Source organism: Temnothorax nylanderi, unplaced genomic scaffold, assembly GCF_030848795.1.
Source record: "Temnothorax nylanderi isolate EJ_2023f unplaced genomic scaffold, tnyl_v1.0 TNYL_tig0125_pilon, whole genome shotgun sequence".
NCBI lineage: Eukaryota > Metazoa > Arthropoda > Insecta > Hymenoptera > Formicidae > Temnothorax > Temnothorax nylanderi.
Genome location: NW_027249187.1, coordinates 33486 through 53509, shown reverse-complemented (window position 1 = coordinate 53509; position 20024 = coordinate 33486). Strand labels below are relative to the sequence as shown.

General features: G+C 41.4%; 2 protein-coding genes across 4 annotated transcripts in view; one reads left to right on the top strand and one right to left on the bottom strand.

Moving 5' to 3' along the window:
* Positions 1-14976, top strand: part of LOC139776713 (cyclic GMP-AMP phosphodiesterase SMPDL3A) — a 43879-nt gene extending 28903 nt beyond the window's left edge. For all 3 annotated transcript variants that reach the window (XM_071713592.1, XM_071713590.1, XM_071713591.1), the window contains exons 6-11: positions 145-341; positions 7903-8083; positions 8542-8651; positions 8798-8973; positions 9662-9793; positions 12039-14976. In XM_071713592.1, the coding sequence (XP_071569693.1) occupies positions 145-341; positions 7903-8083; positions 8542-8651; positions 8798-8973; positions 9662-9793; positions 12039-12159 (917 nt within the window). In that variant the 3' untranslated portion in view covers positions 12160-14976. The remainder of the gene's footprint in view (positions 1-144; positions 342-7902; positions 8084-8541; positions 8652-8797; positions 8974-9661; positions 9794-12038) is intronic.
* LOC139776716 (glutathione S-transferase D1-like) overlaps positions 1-18480 on the bottom strand; it is a 60061-nt gene extending 41581 nt beyond the window's left edge. Inside the window, exons 1-2 of the mRNA XM_071713595.1 lie at positions 18448-18480; positions 17959-17998 (exon numbers count right to left, since the gene is read on the bottom strand). The gene's annotated coding sequence lies outside the window, so the exon portion shown is untranslated. The remainder of the gene's footprint in view (positions 1-17958; positions 17999-18447) is intronic.
* Between the last annotated feature and the right edge of the window lie 1544 nt (positions 18481-20024).

Sequence of the window (20024 nt, the reverse complement as noted above, 5' to 3'; positions counted from 1 at the left end):
TGATTCGAAACGCGCGCAACGGGTCGATGCAACATTTACGGATGCCCTCTTCCTCTGAAAATGTTACGGCACAAAGTAAGCTTATTGGCGGGCATAAATTCGCCCCGGCTTTACCGCCACGGCACTATTCAAAATTTGTTGCAGCCGGCTACTATACGATCGAGCAGCGCTCGAAAAAATATCGGATCGTCTTCCTTAATACGAATTTGTGGCTGAACCCGGTCGACAGCCGTATGCTACATCGGGCCGGAAGTAGCACGGTCGATAACACGCAGGACCCCTTTGGCCAATGGCTCTGGTTCCAGTCGATCCTCGAGAATGCGCGGAAGAAGAAGGAGACGGTAAGTTGTTACTCTGCGATATATATGATATTATTGGTCTTCCGAGCGAGTTATTATACTGCGCGTTGGACGCGCATTATTTTTCTTTCTGCTGCTATCGCGCGCTCTCTTTCGTCGCGCGATATATACGACGGCGGATAATAAATAATTCCCAGTGTCGCCGTATCGGTAAACGATTTTATGGATTTCTGTCGAGTAAAGAAGTGCCGCGAAAATGATAAAGGCAGAGCGAAAATGATAAAGGCAGATTTGGCGGTTCACGAGAACCGCCAGATAGAAAACTAGGATCTAACGCCGCGATGAGAGGGATGCGAACGAAAATCGAGGGCACTGTACTAATTCAATCCTGGATCGATTCCTATTTGGACAGTCTATCGAGATAATGGAATTTTCATCTTTTAACGTAAGCGTTATTCTGCCAATGATATCGATTTTCGACACCGTTGAACTCTTCATACATACGTGACTAAATTAAGCGGAAATATTCTATGAGACTATATCTTTTGTATATAATTCAATTTCGAAACGAATATCGGACTCGTCGGCATAAAGGACGTACGCGTTGAAATTTTTCGTGCCCGTTGAACCGCGCGCATATGCGCGCGCGTGTGCGTGCCTGTCCCTTCACGGATTGCATGTAAAAAGATAATATAGGGCAAATAATTTTTACGCGCCATCAATTATCTCGGATCGATGAAAATGAACGGAGGACGCCACGACGGCGTCTTCGAGCGGGCGTCGAGTCGTTTCGCCATTATGACGCGCGCAAGTAAATTAAGCTCTTTCTAATGAAGCCGATCGTCGATAAACCCGTGGACACGAGTTTTAACACGAAAATTGATTGAATAAATGAACGTTTAATCGTGGAAAATCGATGTGCGCTCGGTACAAAGTACGCTCTAACACATGAAATTACGTATTTTGAAATGCACGTATATATTCGTGCATTTGTAGATATTCGTGCATTGCTAGTCATTGCCATGCAGAATTATGTTTGGCAATTTGCAAATGTTTAATACGTATTTGAAAAATCAAATATTAATATAAATTAATGTAATATTAAAAAATAACCCTTTTAAAGTGTATACGTTTTTTTAGGATCTTGACGGTGTATACGTGGGTCTGCCACGTTCAACGCTATTTTTCCCTATACCTTAAAGTATTTTAAAAATTCTTGAAACATCTGTCTACATTGTAATTGACGATTTTATAGTCATTTTGATAAACATCGTTTATTTAATATCTTCTAACAGGCTTGCAAGTTTTATAGTTACGAGCAGATATCACTTTGGTTCGGACGCCGTAGACCCACGTATACACGTTAAGAAATAAATAACAGCTTATGCACTATTGATTGAATCAATAAAAATAAAATTTTAGATCTTTTAATTAATAATTATAAATAAACATAATGTACAGTTTGTATTTCTTCCCAAATGTCGCATGTCAATGTTGTAATGTATAATTTTATTACGTTATTTCTGTGTACATTTATAAAAACTTTTATTAAACAATGGACTTGTTGGTACTGATCAAATTCATTTAATACATAAAATACCACGATGATTAAACGAGTTAACGCAAAAAACACCGTTAAAGTTACATATATACTAATGAAATTGAGATATTTTTTTTCACGGGATACACATGTTAATATTATTTGCCTATTACGAAGAAACTCGCATCAAACAACCGGTGCAAATAATGCAGAAAAAAGGGGCGAGAGGTAGGTTGTTCTTTGCCCGTCCAATAAATTACCAGATAGATTTTTAATCAGCGCCGCGGCGGCTTGTTTTACACGGAACTTCTCGTCGGCATACGAATATTCGATACAAAACTTCCATCCGATCTAAAAACGGCCTCTCGTCAGGCCATTCACACGATCGTGCTCTTATTGGAAAAACACGTTTCACGGAACTTTCCTATGGAAGATTAATATCAGAAGTCGCGAATTGCGCGCGCGCGCACGCGCGCGCGCGCAATATCACGTCATTCAATATCTTATTTTTTTGCGAAATCGCTCCAATCGCTGTCCAATATCGTTGCACCGTAATTTTTTAAAAATAAAGTCCCAACTTTTTTTCTCGCGCTATACTTAATCCCCTCCCCGATGCGCTTTGATTGACAAATTGACAGGTTGACTTAACGGTGTCGTGGGTATAATAACAGTTTGCACCTAGAACTATAATATCGCTCTACATCAGATACACACAGAGAGAGAATTCTCGCGATTACCCGTTGCCGTCAAGCTCGCCAGACATCGTAGAATTACGGCCAAGTGTTTCCACCGGGTAGATATGCACGTATAAAACATTCCTCGCGTATCTCGCGTGTCACACGACAAGTTGAGTAATTGAAGGGTGTACCTGCTGTAAAAGTATTACTCAGTTTCGCAGTTTATTGTTTCGCAAAAAGCGTGGAAAACCCGGGGAAACCGGGTGGCATTGGGGAAAATTTAAGACGACGGTATATTGCCCTCATCTCACTCCGCCGCGAGATGTGTTTTTTTATTTTATTTTATTTCAAAGAATAAGATATACGATATATACGTCGACAATTGCGCGAGCAATGAAAAGATCGCACGGCGTATAAACGTATTTCGCGCTGCTTGCCTGTCGTATTAAAGCGCCAATACGACACAGATGTGATCGTCAAGAAGATAAATTTTAATGAAATAAATTCCCGTAGAGAGCGTATACGAGGCGGAATAAAAATCCCGCTGATCGGGCTTCAATAGGATGTATGATTTATCAGGCGAGCTGTTTTGTCGTCATCATTTCTCCTCCTCGTTTTTGCGCTTATAAATTATAGCGGTGCGACTATAGACACGCTCGTCGGACTGGCAGCTGACACATCGCGATTTTCGATTTCGCTTGATCACGTTTCGGTTCATTATTCGCCAGCTTATCAGCTCTCGCGCATCCAGCGACGAATCCAGCTTTAAGGGACTCTCAAGCGGAAATTTATAATGGTAGCTAACCGGATATCCTCGCAGGAAGACGGGACAAATTGTATAATTTCCATCGAAGATTTGAATGCAAATCGCGCGCGAGAGGAGCGCGATCCCCTCTCCATTCCCGACGAATACAATTTCTCTGGGATTTCCGTTTTCGATGTATTGCACCGTTTCTCCCTCGCTCCTTCTCGTTCGGTCCGCGCCATAAAGCGCGATGACAAATCGTAGGTAATGCCCATTACGCCCGGGGTATCGGAGATCGTTGCCGAGATCCGACGAGAGATGAAGGGGGACCGATCGCAAATTTATCCTCTTCGATCAGCGAGGCAATTAATTCGGCGCGCCCGCTCCGCGAGAGCCGATCGACGTCGCGATGGTTCCTGGTATCGCGCGAGCGAGCGGGCGAGCGAGCGGAAATCTTCCGACCCGGGACCTATCGAATATCGCGGTTCCCGGAGTTATCGGTTATCGATTACGCCGCGGGGCGTGTAGTAGAACGAGTTCGACATACGCGAGGGAGATCCTTCACGCGACCGAGATGGCACGACCGACGATAAATTATGGAGGGACTTGGTATTCCATACGTGGGCCCGCGAGAGGAGACCCCGTCCGTAAACCGATGCACGCCACCGCCATTGATCCCGATCGTATTAACCGGCGAGCGAAACCAAGAGACAGAGAGAGAGAGAGAGAGAGAGGAGAGAGAGAGAGAGAGAGGAGAGAGAGAGAGAGAGAGAGAGAGAGAGAGAGAGAGAGAGAGAGAGAGAGAGAGAGAGAGAGAGAGAGAGAGAGAGAGAGAGAGAAAGAGAGAGAGAGGAGAGCTGGGCCGCGCGCGCCGTCGCGTTCATCCACGACACTATCGGCGCATTCACCTACGTGCACGTTCGAAAAGGTAACCCTGTTACCCCTCGATGCATAACGCCACCGGCTGGCTCGCGTATGAAGAGTGACATTATTTTTCAGTGTACCCTTCGACTACGTGCGCAATAAAAACTCGGCGTAAATTTTTTACTCTACAGCGAAAAGTCAGAAATTATTCGTGGGATTTGCTATGGCAAACTAAACCCCCATTGTGTGTATTTCAAACTGAATGCGGCTATGTATATTTAGCAGACGCGTATTATATTGATATCGGAAAAAAATGCGGTATTCACGTATCAACGCGTTCCCGAGTTGCGAGTTGCGAGTTATTTTTACACTCGAGCTACAATTTATCCATTGATCTTCGATCAATTGACAAGTTTCAAGAAATCTGTCTGGGGATTTCTAAATGTTTTCGGAAGTTTTCGAGGGAAAATAAAATCAACATTGATAGGACGCTCATAATTGAGTAATAACATATCATATGACGGGTTTCGATAAAGCAGTCGTATTCTTTGCTCGACAGCCATGATATTCCATAAGCTCTCAGGAGGCTCTTAAAGCCCTTCTCTTTCTCTCCGTTCTTCCCCCTTCTTCTCTCTCTTCTTTCTTCCTGGAAAGCTCTTAATGCGGATCAACGAGCGTAGAAGCAAAATAGCCGTCCTCTTCAAAGCGATGAAATGACCAGTAGGGTAATAACAATCGGAAAATGTAGCGAGCACGGCTCGTTGGGTCGCGACTCTGATAACCAGCAATAATTTTCTTCGATCCTCCCGTCGCCTCCCTTATCCACCGCTCTCCACCATCCTGCTCCTCGATGCTCGCTCGATCGCACCACGGACGCGCTCCCCGGGGATTTCCGGAGAAGAATTCTCGGAAAATCTTGTACGTCCTTATGTGTGCCCGGATAAAAAGAGCGCGCGGAGACACGGACGCGAGACGGGGTACGCGGCGAGGGACGGGATGCCCCAGGTTCCAAGATAGAAATCCGATTTTCCGTGGACAGATATAATCCCGTGCCGGTGCCGTTTCGCAAACGGTCCGAGTGGGCTTCTCGATCCCCCGGCATTCCCATATAGAGACGGGACGAATGTCGCGGCAAATGGTAAGAGGATGGGGCGCGGTGGTGGCGCGGCGGGGCAAAAGGGGACCAGGAGGAAATGGATCGATCGATCGTTCCCGACATCGGACCGGATAATGCGATTACAAATTACGAGTCGTTTAAGAGCGTCAGCGGCAAAACTGACCAATCAGCGATCCATTGTAGCCCGGTCCAATTCGTTCGGTGCCTCCCTTGAATGGCAGCCGTGATTCCTGCACCTTCGGCAAAAGGCCCTCGGCAGCAATTTAAAATCGACGTCTGTGCGCTTTTCACGCGATATTTTTCAATCTCCGCGCGGCACCAACGATTCAGTTGTTTGCAGAGGGCGCGATTTTTTTGCACTATGCCTTCTTCGACGATGCCGCGGACGCGGACGCGGGCGAGCGTTTTTTGCGTTTATTCCGCGGACCGCAACGCGCGACGACGATTCGCCACATAATTCCAAACGCGTCACTCCCGCGTTCAACCGCGCGCGCGCGCGCGCTACCATTTACCTTTCAAAAGGAGGCAGCCTTTTCCCCACGGCGCGATTCGGCGAAAAAAGGATCCGTCCTGCGAATGGAAAAATGTATCTCTCGCCCGCCGTTATCCACTTAACGAGTTGTGCTTTATCCATCCACTATTTTGGTTCGAATGATCCTACGGGAATATCACCATGGTTGGCTCGCTTCGAACGCTATCGGCGCACTCCGATTCGTGTGTGTGTGTGTGTGTGTCATACATACACGTCAGTTACCATATCAATGGTTCCTATATTGTTATTAATGCCATTAATATTTTGTTATTGTTAAGAGCAGTTTCATTGATCGCTTGGAATACTGTCAGTTAATCACATAGAGACGTATCAAATATTTAAGAAGAGTACTTATATACATTTCAGTAATCGTAGAAATTATTGATATAAAATATTCGTCGTATTCAACATAAAATTTTAAATAAAGTTAGAAACAAAATGGCACAATTTCAAGGTAATTTCGGCTAATTGAGAGACTACTTGTCATTAGCTTTAATGCGTTTTCCGATCGTTCTTCGGAGATACGTCTCCTCGACAACCAGGGACGTCTCCGGCTACTTTTTCAATCAGAGGTCTCGACGCTCCGCGCCAACTTCTGCGTCAATTTGCGTCTCGAACCGGTGGGACTAATTTCGCGTACGTGTCCGATTAGATATCAAGTCCTTCGTATCTCCAATTCTCCGTCGTCGCTACAGACACCCACGATCGAATGAGCACATGTATCCGGGTGTGTGTGTGCGTATGTATGTATGTGTGTGTGTATGTGTGTGGAGGTGCTGTATGCGTTGCCATCCGCGAGTGACTGGCCGGTTTGCCGATGCTAACGATGAGACTTCCTGCGTCCCGGGAGACACATTGCGTAGCCCACGTACGTGATTCACCCTAGAGCGTCTGTTTAACCGAGATGCAGTCACGCGACGTAACTAAGGATACCTCTGTTGAATGAGAATGCCTCCGCTCTTTGGCCAAAGGCATCGGACCGAGAGCCGTCGATATTTAGCATCCAAATATTGATCGGCGGTATTCTCGGAGTATTTTTTTATCTCTTCGCAGTCGATAAATGATTCTCTCATGGACTTGTGATATCGTTATTACCAAGTTTCTTGTCGACATTACGGCACGAGTTTACTTTAACAAAGTTACTGTATTTCTGGTTTTATATCAAAATATTTATGTGCAAGTACATACCGTATATAAAAATGAACTTTGTAGAGTTTGCAACGTCTGTACGACATAACAAGAAACAAATATCCTTATTTATATACGAAACTAAGAGTCAGATATTTGTTTTTCATTTCTATCGCATTTCCGGAAGTCATACTTTGCTGAATGCAAATTCCAATTATAAATTAGTAGGTCGATTAGTGTGATCACCTATGATACATCAGACATATTTATCATTGGAATATGTGTCATTTATATATTCATCAATCTAATAATATATTGGAATACTGCAAATCTATTTTGCACTCTTTAATCGTAAAAATGTGGACATTTATATGTTCTTAATTATTCTTAAATCTAAAACAATATCTCGACTATTTTCTGATGTCAGTAATTAATTATGGAAGGAGATATTACTACTTTTATCTAACATATTTGGATGCAACGCTATTTAGAACGCGAGGTTAATATCTGAAAGCAAATTTAGAAACACTGAATACAGGTTCTTGGGATAACACTGGTACAAATAGATAATCGATATTTTATATAGTTCGAGCATTATTAACATCTAAATGGAATGTACATGAAAAATATTTCTGAATTCGCTACAAAAGCCTGCTATTATAAAAGTATTACTTATCGAACCGCTAGATCTCGACATATCTCTACATCACAATAAAATCTTCTTTTACATATACAATATAAAAATTAAATAAAAAATTTTCAAGGAAGATTGTAATGTAAAGGTGTATATTGCATCAGAAAGTGTTTTCATGTCGAGTAACGCGTCAAAGGTTAATCTACGTGGTAAAACAGCGGATAGTATCGGGAAGAACATCGAGTTTTCATGAATAGATATTAAGATAGAATACAGAATAACGAAACGTCGAGTTGACCTAGCTATGGAGACTCCCCGAAATATCGATGTCCGATGATCATTCCTATTCTGCTCTGTGACGGTCAGGTGTACATAGTCGGCCACACACCACCGGGGGTGGACGACCACGAAAGCGGCGCCGTAGCGCTTAACGAGAGGCACAACACGAAGTATCTGCAGGTAGTGCGGCTCTATTCGGACATCATCCGGGGACAATTCTTCGGCCACTGGCATTCGGATACATTCCGGGTGATATACAGCGACACAGGTATGTTATACGTACAAGCAAATTGTTCAGATTTATTCACAAACAAAGGTAATAATAAGTCACCTGATCCTGTATATCTCTATAGGTCTCTATTATACGATAATATTTTCATATTTTTCTCAAATATGACAATTTTCTGGCACAATACAAGTCATATGGCTATTTATATATTTTTTATCTTATACATCAGTCTAGGCATCAGTCGAAGCAACCGATACCCTCGATACCATTTTCTTTTTCAAAAGCGTTTGTTGGACTGTCTTTTTCCCTTTAATAAAAATCCATTTTTCAGCCAGACCAATTATTTATCAGTACTCGTTATCCCCCTTTACACCCCGCTAGTCTAGATGAGACATGAGCGCACTGTTATCGCTTTATTAGCTGCCGCGTTGACCTTAATTTTATTAATAGTCACAGCGCGCGATTAATTATTCGGTGAAACGATACTCGTTGAACAGGTCTGCCCGTATCCTGGATAATGATGGCTCCCAGCGTAACGCCGAGCACTGTCGGAGGGCCAAACAACCCGGGCTTGCGACTCTACAAGTTCGAAACTAACACCGGACAGGTACGTTTGGCGGGCGCGCGTATACATCCTCTCGATAATATCGCGGCCTTTCCGTGAACGGGAACGCTCTATTTGCGCGATGTACCGATTTCAAAAGGGACGCAGAACTGTAGGATGTATATGTGTACGTGTTGCACGCTGCGCAGATTCTGGATTACACGCAGTACTATCTTAATCTGCCTGAAGCGAATTCAATCGGCAAAGCGAACTGGGTATCCGAGTACTCGCTGCTCGACTATTACGAGCTGCAGGAGATATCGGCGATCACTCTTCACGATCTGGCGGACCGGTTTACGCAGTCGAACGATTATGCCTTCGTCAGGTATGTGTGCGATGAAATGGATCGATCGATTCGCTTGCGTAATTTAGTCCTAAAACCGTAATAGCATACCCCGCTAATTACCGGCCTCGATTACGCCTTAAGCCATGCGTCTCGTGTCTCCGGCACATTTTTCCCCCCTTAAGTAATCAACGGATATACAAACGTGGACGTAAAACAAGTATATAGCTGTCATCTAAAATACCGTTCGTATCGCAATACTAATCGTTATCCTTATACGAAAAGAATGGACTCGAAATATTCGTGTTTGTCTCGCGATCATCTATCGTTCATTATCATTACATGGCACGTTTCACATAAATGCCGGTCGAAATATCCCAATGGATGTTTAATGCTGACGCGTGGGACGCGCTAAGCGTCGACGGTCGCGTGAGATATCGATGCCCACGGTCGAGGATTAATAATTCCCGCGTTTCTCCATGAGCCGGCAATTATATCTCACGGTAATACCTGACCCCACAGCCAGCGACATTGTGATAACTGTCTACCCCTTTTCGAGACGCGCGCGCCATTACGATGCTAATAACAGTCCTGATACCCGACCACTCTCACGTTTCTCCTAATGCACAAGCTCGGTCTCGGTCTGTGTATATTATCCTACCGCGCACACCCTCGCACACGGCTCTCCCGCGGCGTGCGTGTGTGTGTGTGTGTGTTCTATGTCCCGCAGGTATTACGCGGCCAACACGGTCTCGTTGCCGCGCGAGGTGGAGCAAATCTGGGGCTGCGGCGGTCCTCTCAACGGAGTATGTGCGCTGCATCATTACTGCACTGTGACGAGGCTAAATCCCGAGTCCTACAGGTACGCCGCGCTTTAAGTAAGCGACTCACGAAAATGACCAAATGTTCCGAAAATATCATGGAATTGTTTGGAAGCTTGTTATTTCAGAAATATATTATTCGTATTTCTTTTTACTTGTATTTTTCTTCTAATAATGACGCATTACGAAAATTTGTCTTCTACGTCAGCTTTTTCTAATTTTTCTACCGTTTTATTATGTTATAAAAACTTTTAAAATGTTTAAAACACTTGATCAATTTCGTGGTAACTGCAATTGCGCGTCTCGTGAGCATGGCGGCTCCGATGGAATGTATTTCAATCTACCGTTTAGATGTAAGTGGAAAACAATCTCAAACCTGGGTCGATCGTGCAGTATATGCTAAGAAAATTGCATTATCACGAAAATACATTCGTGATATCGACAAGCTTATTTCACGAGAAAAATATTAAATTAAATTTCTCCCGTATAAAACAAAATTGAGAGGTTTATAGAGTCGTTTATGACGAAAACGTTTAATTTTCAAGTGAATCAGTCCTGACTTTATTTCTTATATTTAATATATGCAGTATTTTGGTTAATTTTAACAGCTAATTAAATTCAATATTTTGATAATGAATTATCGTAAATCTTCACGTGAGAAAATTTAATTCGATCGCTTTCTGTTATTCCGAAAACGCCAGCAAGGTGCAATCATCCGCATGACGCCTAAGCTCGTGAAACTTGAAATCCATTGAGTATAGTAGGCTCTCGATGTTCGCCGTTAATTGGTTGCGTATACGTAAAGCGAATACCGATTAGATTAGAGTACTCTATTATAGCAAAACACATCGCGTGCATTATGCACGCCATTGAAATGTAATAATATTATTACGGGAGAGAAGCGAAGAAAGTTCAGAAAATTTTGACAATAAGATCTCTTCTCACTTCGAATTAATTATACAATATTTACATAATTTATACTTTTTTAATAATTATAATCTGAATAACGAAAATTGACGGTGATAGATTCACGTGAAGATTGTAAGTTGACAATTTGTCGTTTATTAGAGTATTTAAAAAGTCTAATTGACACAAAATGTGTAGATATATTACGCCAAATTATACGAACTCTTCTTACATATTACACTTATTGTTAGTGATCGATATGCTTTTCCATTCCTCGAAGTATGTTAAAAGCCTGACATATATATTAAGACAGCGGAGGAGATATAAAGATTCAACCTCGAAAGAGTTGTCTCTTGAAATTTCAAAGTGGGACAAGAGTCAGTAATACATGTAACGGGCTAGATAAATGTCGGCGTAAAGATGGATAAACGGAAAGACGGATAGAGAGGGATTACTACACTTTTCAATATTCGCAAAGCGGCGCGGGAGACGTTTTCGTAAATTAAGCATCGTGAAAACCTCCGTAGTTTGAAAATGTCATGTAATCTCGCAAAGTCTTGGAAAAGTCTCAAAGAATCCGAAGATCTCAGAGAATTCTCGGCGAAGGTGGCTTTAGCCGCGGTAATGTTTCGAAGTTGGGAGCAATTTCCTATTAGCCAGTAATACTGTAACACCTTACGACTGACTGCTCGTGCAAAAATAATAGGAACACACGCGCCAGACAGATTTTTAAAGGAACCTCGCGCGAATCTTCTTTAACGTACACTCGAAGCGTGAAACATGCATTATGCATCCGGCAAAACGACGGAGAAATATATTATTGATGGAATAAGAAATGTCTTCTTTTTTTTCTCTCGAGTCGACCTCGATTTGATATATCGCGCAAGAATATAACAGGAATGTAAACGTCGAGTGATTGATGTATGCTCCGAGTCGCCAGTCAGCTTGTCCTGAAATTTTCAGAGGTCGCGAAAGTGCCCGAACCTCGCAAATTTGGTGGAGAAGCGAAACTTAGACACTATCACCTGTGTAAATACGCACATTCGAAATAATAAAAGAAATTTATCGAAAGGATTGCAAAAGAATAGGAAAAAATAACACATATCGTCAATGTTAATATTATTTTTCGTATCATTTTATCACAACCGTTATTTTAATTTAAAACAGACTGGGGCAAAGAGCAAGCTCGAATGATAATTATGAAAATAATGTGAGGTAGACTAATTTACATTTTTATACAAATTATTGTAAAAAATTTCTAACAATTTAGCCTAAAGTGATATTTTTTTTACACAAAATAATCTCGACAAATTGTCAAAACTTTTTTACATTGTTCACGGACGGATATCCTGTATATGCATGTATATGTTACGCTCACAGGGAGTGCTATTCATCCTACGCTTACGCCCTGGCGTCCACGGGACACTCCACCGTACGTCTCTACTTCGCGTTGCATCTGCTAGTCCTGCTGATTTGCGCTGAGGTTCTGAACGACCGGTAGGATGAGCGAGACGAGAGGACTCCCGATCGCGCGGGTCACGCTCCGCGTCGGCCCTCCACGACGACGGTCCGCGTCTTTTTCTCTGGCAGAATCCGATCGAGACGCACCATCGATCGGCCACGGAGTGGATCAGATCGATCTAGGAGTGGTCCACGAGTTAAGGCGAACGCGTCTAGCGATACGGCGTGTTACGCCGCCCGGTGTGTCATCTACTTTGTCTATGTCTCTGTCGTGTCTCCGTCTTCTCCTTGTCGCGCCACCGAAATTGTTCAGGCGCGCTCTCGTTCCGTCGTGTTTGATGTTGCGTGTATACGCCCGTTTTCAAGTAAGGCTGTAAAATCCGAATTCCGGATGGGATTATTCAACAGATATCCAGAATGCTCGGACGCCGTCGCAATTCAGCTTTGAAATTGAGATATCCTAATAATTCGGGTAATACGATTATATTCGAATAATTCCAGTAATTTGGACAATTCGGATAAATCGGATAATTTGAGTAATTTGGATAATTCCGTGTACTGAAGTAATTCAAAGAATATTTGAATACGATAAATAATAATAATGGCTTTCTTCTTCCTCTTCTTTCTCCTCTTTCTCCTCTCTCTTTCTCTCTTTCTTTCCCCCTCTATCTATTTATCTATCTATCTTTTTCAAGCAAATATAAATTCCAAAGTTGTCCAAGAATCTATTACTAAACCAATTCGAGAGTTTTAGGGCAAATGAACACTCGACTGATAATTCTTAGTGTATAATTATTTAAATAAATAATATAAAAATTCATAATTGGACGTTTCTCAAGTATCCAGATACTTTGGATCAGAAATCTCGTATTCCTATTTATCCGAAATATCCGAATAATAAGGGGAAGATTGGATTTATTTGGCTAAGTCGGCAAACTTGCTAATAATTCTTTCTTATAGATTAATTATTTATTAACTGGGTCTAAATAGAAATTATCTTGAGAAATTTAAATTAAAAAATAAACACGCTCGTATGTATTAAAAATTGAAATAAAAAACCCTAATGACCAAGCAATAACAGTTAAATAATTAACCTATTAATTTGCATGTACAATATATAAATTGGTACAGTAACTGGGTCATAGTAGCTTGACTTATCTACGCAAAAGAATGCAAGATGAAATAAAAAGAGAGAACTAGTAACTTCTTATTCTTCTCGTTATACATTTTAATATTTCAATGGACCGTGCACGTATTGATTATCAAAGACCCAGCGGCCAATAAGTCAAACTACTATGACCCATTGAATCAATGCACCTTACTGTACGTTTCGACTTCAGTCATAACATAATAAAACATTTAAAGCCGATAATATATTGACATATCATAGAGACGACTTTAATTCTCACTATCTGACCCGATTTATTCTCGCCTCCGAATGAAGAATTAATTATGGATAATCTAACCGCTAAAATTACGTTTCATCTCCGTTTTACACTCTTTCATACAGATACAACGACAATTTTTAGTGATGTATTCGTCATGTTTTCAAACTGTGATATGGCTTCTTATGATAATTTTATTATATTACGACTTTCTATCTTATTTTTCTTTGTTTACTTTTATGTAGTTTGTTTCAAAACGTTTTGACTTATTTCAATTTGTTCTCTATGATACCTATGTCAATATATTATCGTCTTTAAACGTTTTATTATGTTACGGCTGAAGAAGATTCGATGAAGTCAAAACGTACCAATTTATATGTTGTACATGCAAATTAATAAGTTAATTATTTAACAACTTTTATTGCTCGGTTATTGGCCCTTATCATTTCAATGTCTTGAAAAAAATTAGTTTTTAATTTCTCAGTAAATTGATTGTTAGTTTATTTATTAAAATTGTTCTTAAATTGTTTTTACATTATGACACAGATTTTCAAATTATTGAGCACATTTTTCTTAACGGTTTTACAGATGATTTTATACTAGAGTACATAATGAAATTTTGCGCACAAAGTGTGCAGAAAAAGTTAATATACCATTTAACATACAGTTGATTAATTTTAAAATTGTTTTTATATTGAGTCTTTCATATTTTTTACATAATATGTAAATCTGTATGTTTTCGCGAGAAAACATTAAGAATTATGAGCAATATGTCAGTATAACCAATCCGAGATGCAGTCTTCCTTACAATATCTGAACAATTATTCAAATATTTACCAGTCTTAAGTTGCAAGTTATTCACGTGAAAGTAACTTGTCGCGTTTCATCGGCGCGGCTGCGGCTGCCGTTGCAGAGAAAGAAGCAAAAAAAAGAGAAAGAAAAGAAAATAGGGATCGCGTCGATACTATTCCTTTCGTCTTCGTCCGCAAGTTTCACGAGCTCTCGAGCGTAAACCACCGATCGACGTAGCGTGCCACCCAGCGCGGCGATCCGAATGTTTCGCGGTCGCGAACGATATGGGGGCTGCAAGCTGCAAGGACTGCAACGAATGCCCTTCCCATCGCGTAAGGCGCGAGCCGCCGCGCGGAATTACATAAAAAAAAGAAAACGGCTCGAGAGGGTCGAGAGAAGTCCCTTTAGCCACATTCTCGAATAAGTATACCGGCGTCCCCGCGGCGTGCTTATATTCAAATGTAATTAAAGTTTTACACGAGGGGGGGACTTTTACGCCGCTTCGTAATCCAATGTCAAAACTCCGGAACACCGCCCTGGAAAACGCTCCGAGCAAAGTCGACGACTCGAGAAGGAGACTGCGTCGAAGCTCTCATAGCTTAAAGATTATATTCGTACTACCATTTCGCGATTGTCGGAACGATGCAGTATTTCTTAATAAAGGACTCATGGATTTGTAATGGGTGTTCTCTTATTTATCCTACATTTCGCCACCATTCCGATTTTCTCCGTTATCTCGGGGAAAGACCCTTCCTCCCTCCCCATCCAGTTTTCTCATTATAAGTTCAGCCTTGACTATATTTTCACATCGCGACACGCAGAAACAATATATCTTTAACTTACTGTATTTAGATAACAAAGCCACTGTAATTTTATTATTATAGAAATTTGTGAGAAATTATAGATATTTCTGGCTGAAGAATTACTCTCTCGCGCACAATACGAGGTACAAAGGGAAAAAAACCGTTGAAAACATAAAATTTTTCCGCGCACCAATAACCGCGTTAGGCTCGGATTAGTTTCATTTTTCTCTTCGAATCCGCGAATATTTCCGCGTTGCGAATATGATCGCGTTAAAAGATTATTACCATAGATGGCGAGAGATTTTACGGGTCGATTTGAAAACAGCATTCTCCGCCATTAAAAAAGTCATTAACAATTACGAGGACAGAATCCGTGGAACGAGCGCGAGCTTTTAAAAAGCAATTACACTCCCAGATATTATTTCTCATGGATAGGGCTCTGAAACGCAGACTGCCGTGATTCTCGGCCCCGGCTCGTTTTCAGACTCCGATGAGCAGTTACCAGAATTCAGAATTTACTCGTATAACGAGATATAGCAGGGGGGAGAGGTCTCAATTAATTCCGCGGCCGCTACAGTTAGCAGGCTAACCCAACTTCTCTCTAAACGAGCTCCGGGGCTCTCGTGCACGTGGTGACAGCAAATATGAAGATAAGTCGTTCATTAACACGAAGGGAACATTTAGCGGAAAATGTGAGAATTTTGTTGGCGTAATGAGAGCCCGGTTTTCCCGGCGACAAGCCGTTCGCCAGCCAGTGGGGGATGAAGGAGATGGGGAGAGCCGGGCAAAGATATTCAGGATATTCTAGCTAGCCGGTACCAGCCCTCAGTGCCCTCACTCTCTCTCGGCCTCGCCGATTATACCTCCGCGGTAAGTACGCTCGAACTATGCGCAAACGTATGTGCGTGCGCCGTTAATTACGTAAGTTAACAAACCTGTAGCACGTGCGGTAGCGCGCTCGCGCACATGCGTTACGCATTCATACGGATATCAACCATGTAACGTATCTCGTATACATATCGCCGAAGGTATGTGCGCGCTCGCGCGCGCGGAAGGAGTAAGTCGCATATTCTCGAGGGGTATTGCACGAATTCATCGCTCATCTCTGCGAGAAAATCGCGATATCGCGAACATCGGAGAATCTCGCTGCTCATACGTATGTATATATGTACATACATTCATATGCGCGGTTTGCTTGTGCTTGAGTAGCGAGTACGTGATGCGGCGTGCTCGCTGTGGGTTTTGCATAGGCACGCGGCTGTGTACCGCGAGGCGCCTCGAAGCTGGCAAACACAGTTATAATGTGTGTTTGTATTGACATAAATCTTTCGTCCGCTTTCCGCGCGCGAGTCGTACACGGTGAAATTACCGAGCGCATCTGGAACTGCGACGATACCGTCGATACATCGGCGCTACCGCGATGTTGAATTGAAATGTATACGCGGTGTCCGAAAAATACTTTCTTTTTATACGGTCTTGTGTATCGAATTTATCTTGATAATTATTAAAACATAAATAAAAACATATATCAAATATAAGACACTTCGCCAATAACTAATAATAATAATAATAATAATAATAATAATATTTTATTCTACCAAACTGGCCAGAAAATTTACGATCGATTGGGGAAAAAAAAACTATTACAATACGTTGATTGTTTTGAAAGTTATGAGTGAAAAATGACTGGGGTCCTCCAGACCTGGCTTACACGTATGCAAAAAATAAGTATGGCCTGCGAGGAAGGGTCAGAATTCCATCAATTATATCAAAACTTCAAAATTGGGGTGCTAACTTCACAAAGGTAGTCTACGAGGGTTAAGAGCATGTAAAATTATAACTCAAACAACTACAACTGACAAAGAAATGCTACGATACATTACACAATAAAGATATTATTTAAAAAACCTTAAATATCTAACAATAAGTCATAAAAGTAGCAAAAAACTTAGATATTTAAGGTTCCTTAAATAATATCTTTATTGTGTAATGTATCGTAGCATTTCTTTGTCAGTTATGATTGTTTGAGATATAATTTTACATACTTTTAATTATTAAACTCATGATTAATAGATTCACACTTGAAAAGGACTAAAATCATAGCCAGTTTGGTCAAATAAAAAAATGACTAAAACATATGTCATTTTATTCAATATAATAATTTAAAATAATTTAAATTACTCTGAGGAAATTACATACGTGTAAAACATCAAGATTACTTTTACTTTTTAATAGAATACTGTGTATATATATTTCATTTTTAAAAGTGAGACAATTTGACTATACGTTATAAATTTTTTCATCACAGTAGAAAATATTATCTTCTATTCGGATGTATTATTAGCCCTAAAATATTATTAGGAACATTCTGTATATCATGATATTATTTCAAACAGATTTTAAAAATATAAAATATAATATTTTTTTAGATATATTTTAAATCGCTAGAAATTGACGACCGACATCAATCACAATATTCGCTCCCGCTTCGTAAACAACATTGTTGACACACCAAAGTTACATCATCAATATGCATTCTTAGGGCCCGAACACACCACTTTGTAACACCACAGAGATCCATATAGGTACTACACAAGCTTCTCTAGGGCGTTACAGAGTGGCCCTCAGACCCTCAATACCGAGCATTTAATAACGATTGACGAACACTCGCGGTAACACTTTACCGTTACATTAATTATTATCATTTTGAATAAAAATTTTGATATAATGTCTAATAATTGTTAGAAAGACTATTCGTGATTCTTTTATACCTCATTTCTCATATATACATTTTATTTACGTTTTTAATATAATTTTATAAATCCATTGTCTTAACATTGAAATAAAAAAATAACTTACCGGCCGATGCGCAACAGCGGAGTTGTAACCCTGCGTTGATCTGTAACATATAAATTTTTTTTACATTAAAACAGGGTTCAAAAGATAATCAATACTTAAAGTAAATAATTATATCGCGACCCGTTAAATAAAACATTATTTTAACAGAAATCTGATTTTAAAATGCTAATGCAAGAAACGATTGCGGCCGTCGCAAGCGGGGGTGCATATTTCCGCATTAACTCGTTCGCATAATTAATCCGCGAAAAATCGTGCAAGTAATATTACGACCGTGCGAATAAGAGAGAGACGCGACGCTCGCGACGTAATGTCTCTTTTCGCATATGCCGGCGATCGAACTCCGAAATTACGAAATTGCGCCGGAGTTAAACCTCGAACGAGTAATGAGTATCATATCAATGGGCGAATCAAGTCGCGCTCAAGAAAGTGACGGAATTCGCCACAGAACTGACAGAACAGCAAAATAATAAATGAATAACAATTACTCACCCCACGGTTGCCCCGCTGTCGCCCGATGCCTCCCAGGCCTCCTCCTCCTCTCCTCGATCTTCTAGGTTCTCCTCCGTTGGTGCGTTATCGCTATCGCATCTCTGTCGGCGCACTCACTCATGACGCGGCGACGTTCACGCGCGAAAATTGACGATATCGTCGCTTATGATCGCGCGACACTTTCGACACACTTCGTACGGCACTACCGGTATTAATCTCGCGACGCGACGCGTACTTTGTTACACGGCAACGGAAGAATTACGGCGGAGAAGCTACGAACGGAACTATACGATCCGCTTGACGCCCGTGACGCTTGACGTCCCGCAGGCAGGTAGACGCTAACATGGCGGACAGAATTTCGTAAATCGCACGGCCAACTTCACGCGCCAACCGGAGCAACGGTCGCGAGGACGCTATACTTGCTGCTTGTGATGATTTTGATTGCAATTAAATCATCGATTTATGAACATTGTCTATCGATCGCCAAATATCAAAATACGATTAAATCCGAGGTTAAATGTATAACGTTAACAGAAACTGTGATCGTTAATTAAACACGGCGTGGCGCAACGTTAGGGCCAAAGCACATAACATGGCGTAGCGATATACGACGGTCGTAGTCCCCGACCTGACAGATCAGGATACGCCAAAGCTTGTGCGTTAAGGCCGTGGCACATAGAAAAACTTAAGCAGTAAAACTCAAGCAGTAAGCAAATCAGCCAATCAGTCAAGAACTTAAGGCACGGCCCTAAGCGGTAGCGAATCCATAGTTGATTTCTTACTGCTTAAGTTTTACTGCTTAAGTTTTTCTATGTGCAAAGGCCCTTTTACTTACGTCCACGACTACGACTGTCATATGTGCTTTGACCCTTATGCTGGGTCTACAATGCGAGTCGCAAAGTCGTGAGTCGCAAGAATTGACCAATCACAGTCGAATTTGAGGATAATAATCGACTGTGATTGGTCAATTCTTGCGACTCACGACTTTGCGACTCGCATTATAGACCCAGCATTACTCGATTTAGGGTCCGCTCGTATCTTTCATCCATTCCGAAAACGACGCGCGACGGTAACTTCATTGCGAAGCCAGGACGAGCCAATAGGAGTCAAGTTGACGATTGAGACAAGCGAGACCGATCATCCGAAAGCATGGGCGCGTTCAAAAGAACAAACCGCTTAGTAGTAATCGAATTGGCTCTTAAACCTTGTGTACACGATACTAGAAATCGGTCCAAGTTTCGGTTTAAGCCAATCAACTTGCAGCTCTTACAGAAAAACAGCAGTTTCATTGGCTTAAACCGAAACTCGGACCGATTTCTAGTATCGTGTACACAAGGCTTTAGGCCGGTATTCATAGATCTTATATTTAAGACCGTCTTATGTTATTTCAAGACGTTATGGACCAATCACAGAGCTGTATTAGCATCTTAAGATATTACTTTAAGACGGTCTTGAAATAAGATTCGACTATGAATACCGGCCTTAGTTTTAGACCCAACAAATCAACGTAGTGTGTTGATAAGATGACACTCAATAATAGAGACTTATAATAAGAGATGCGCCAATGACTCCCCACC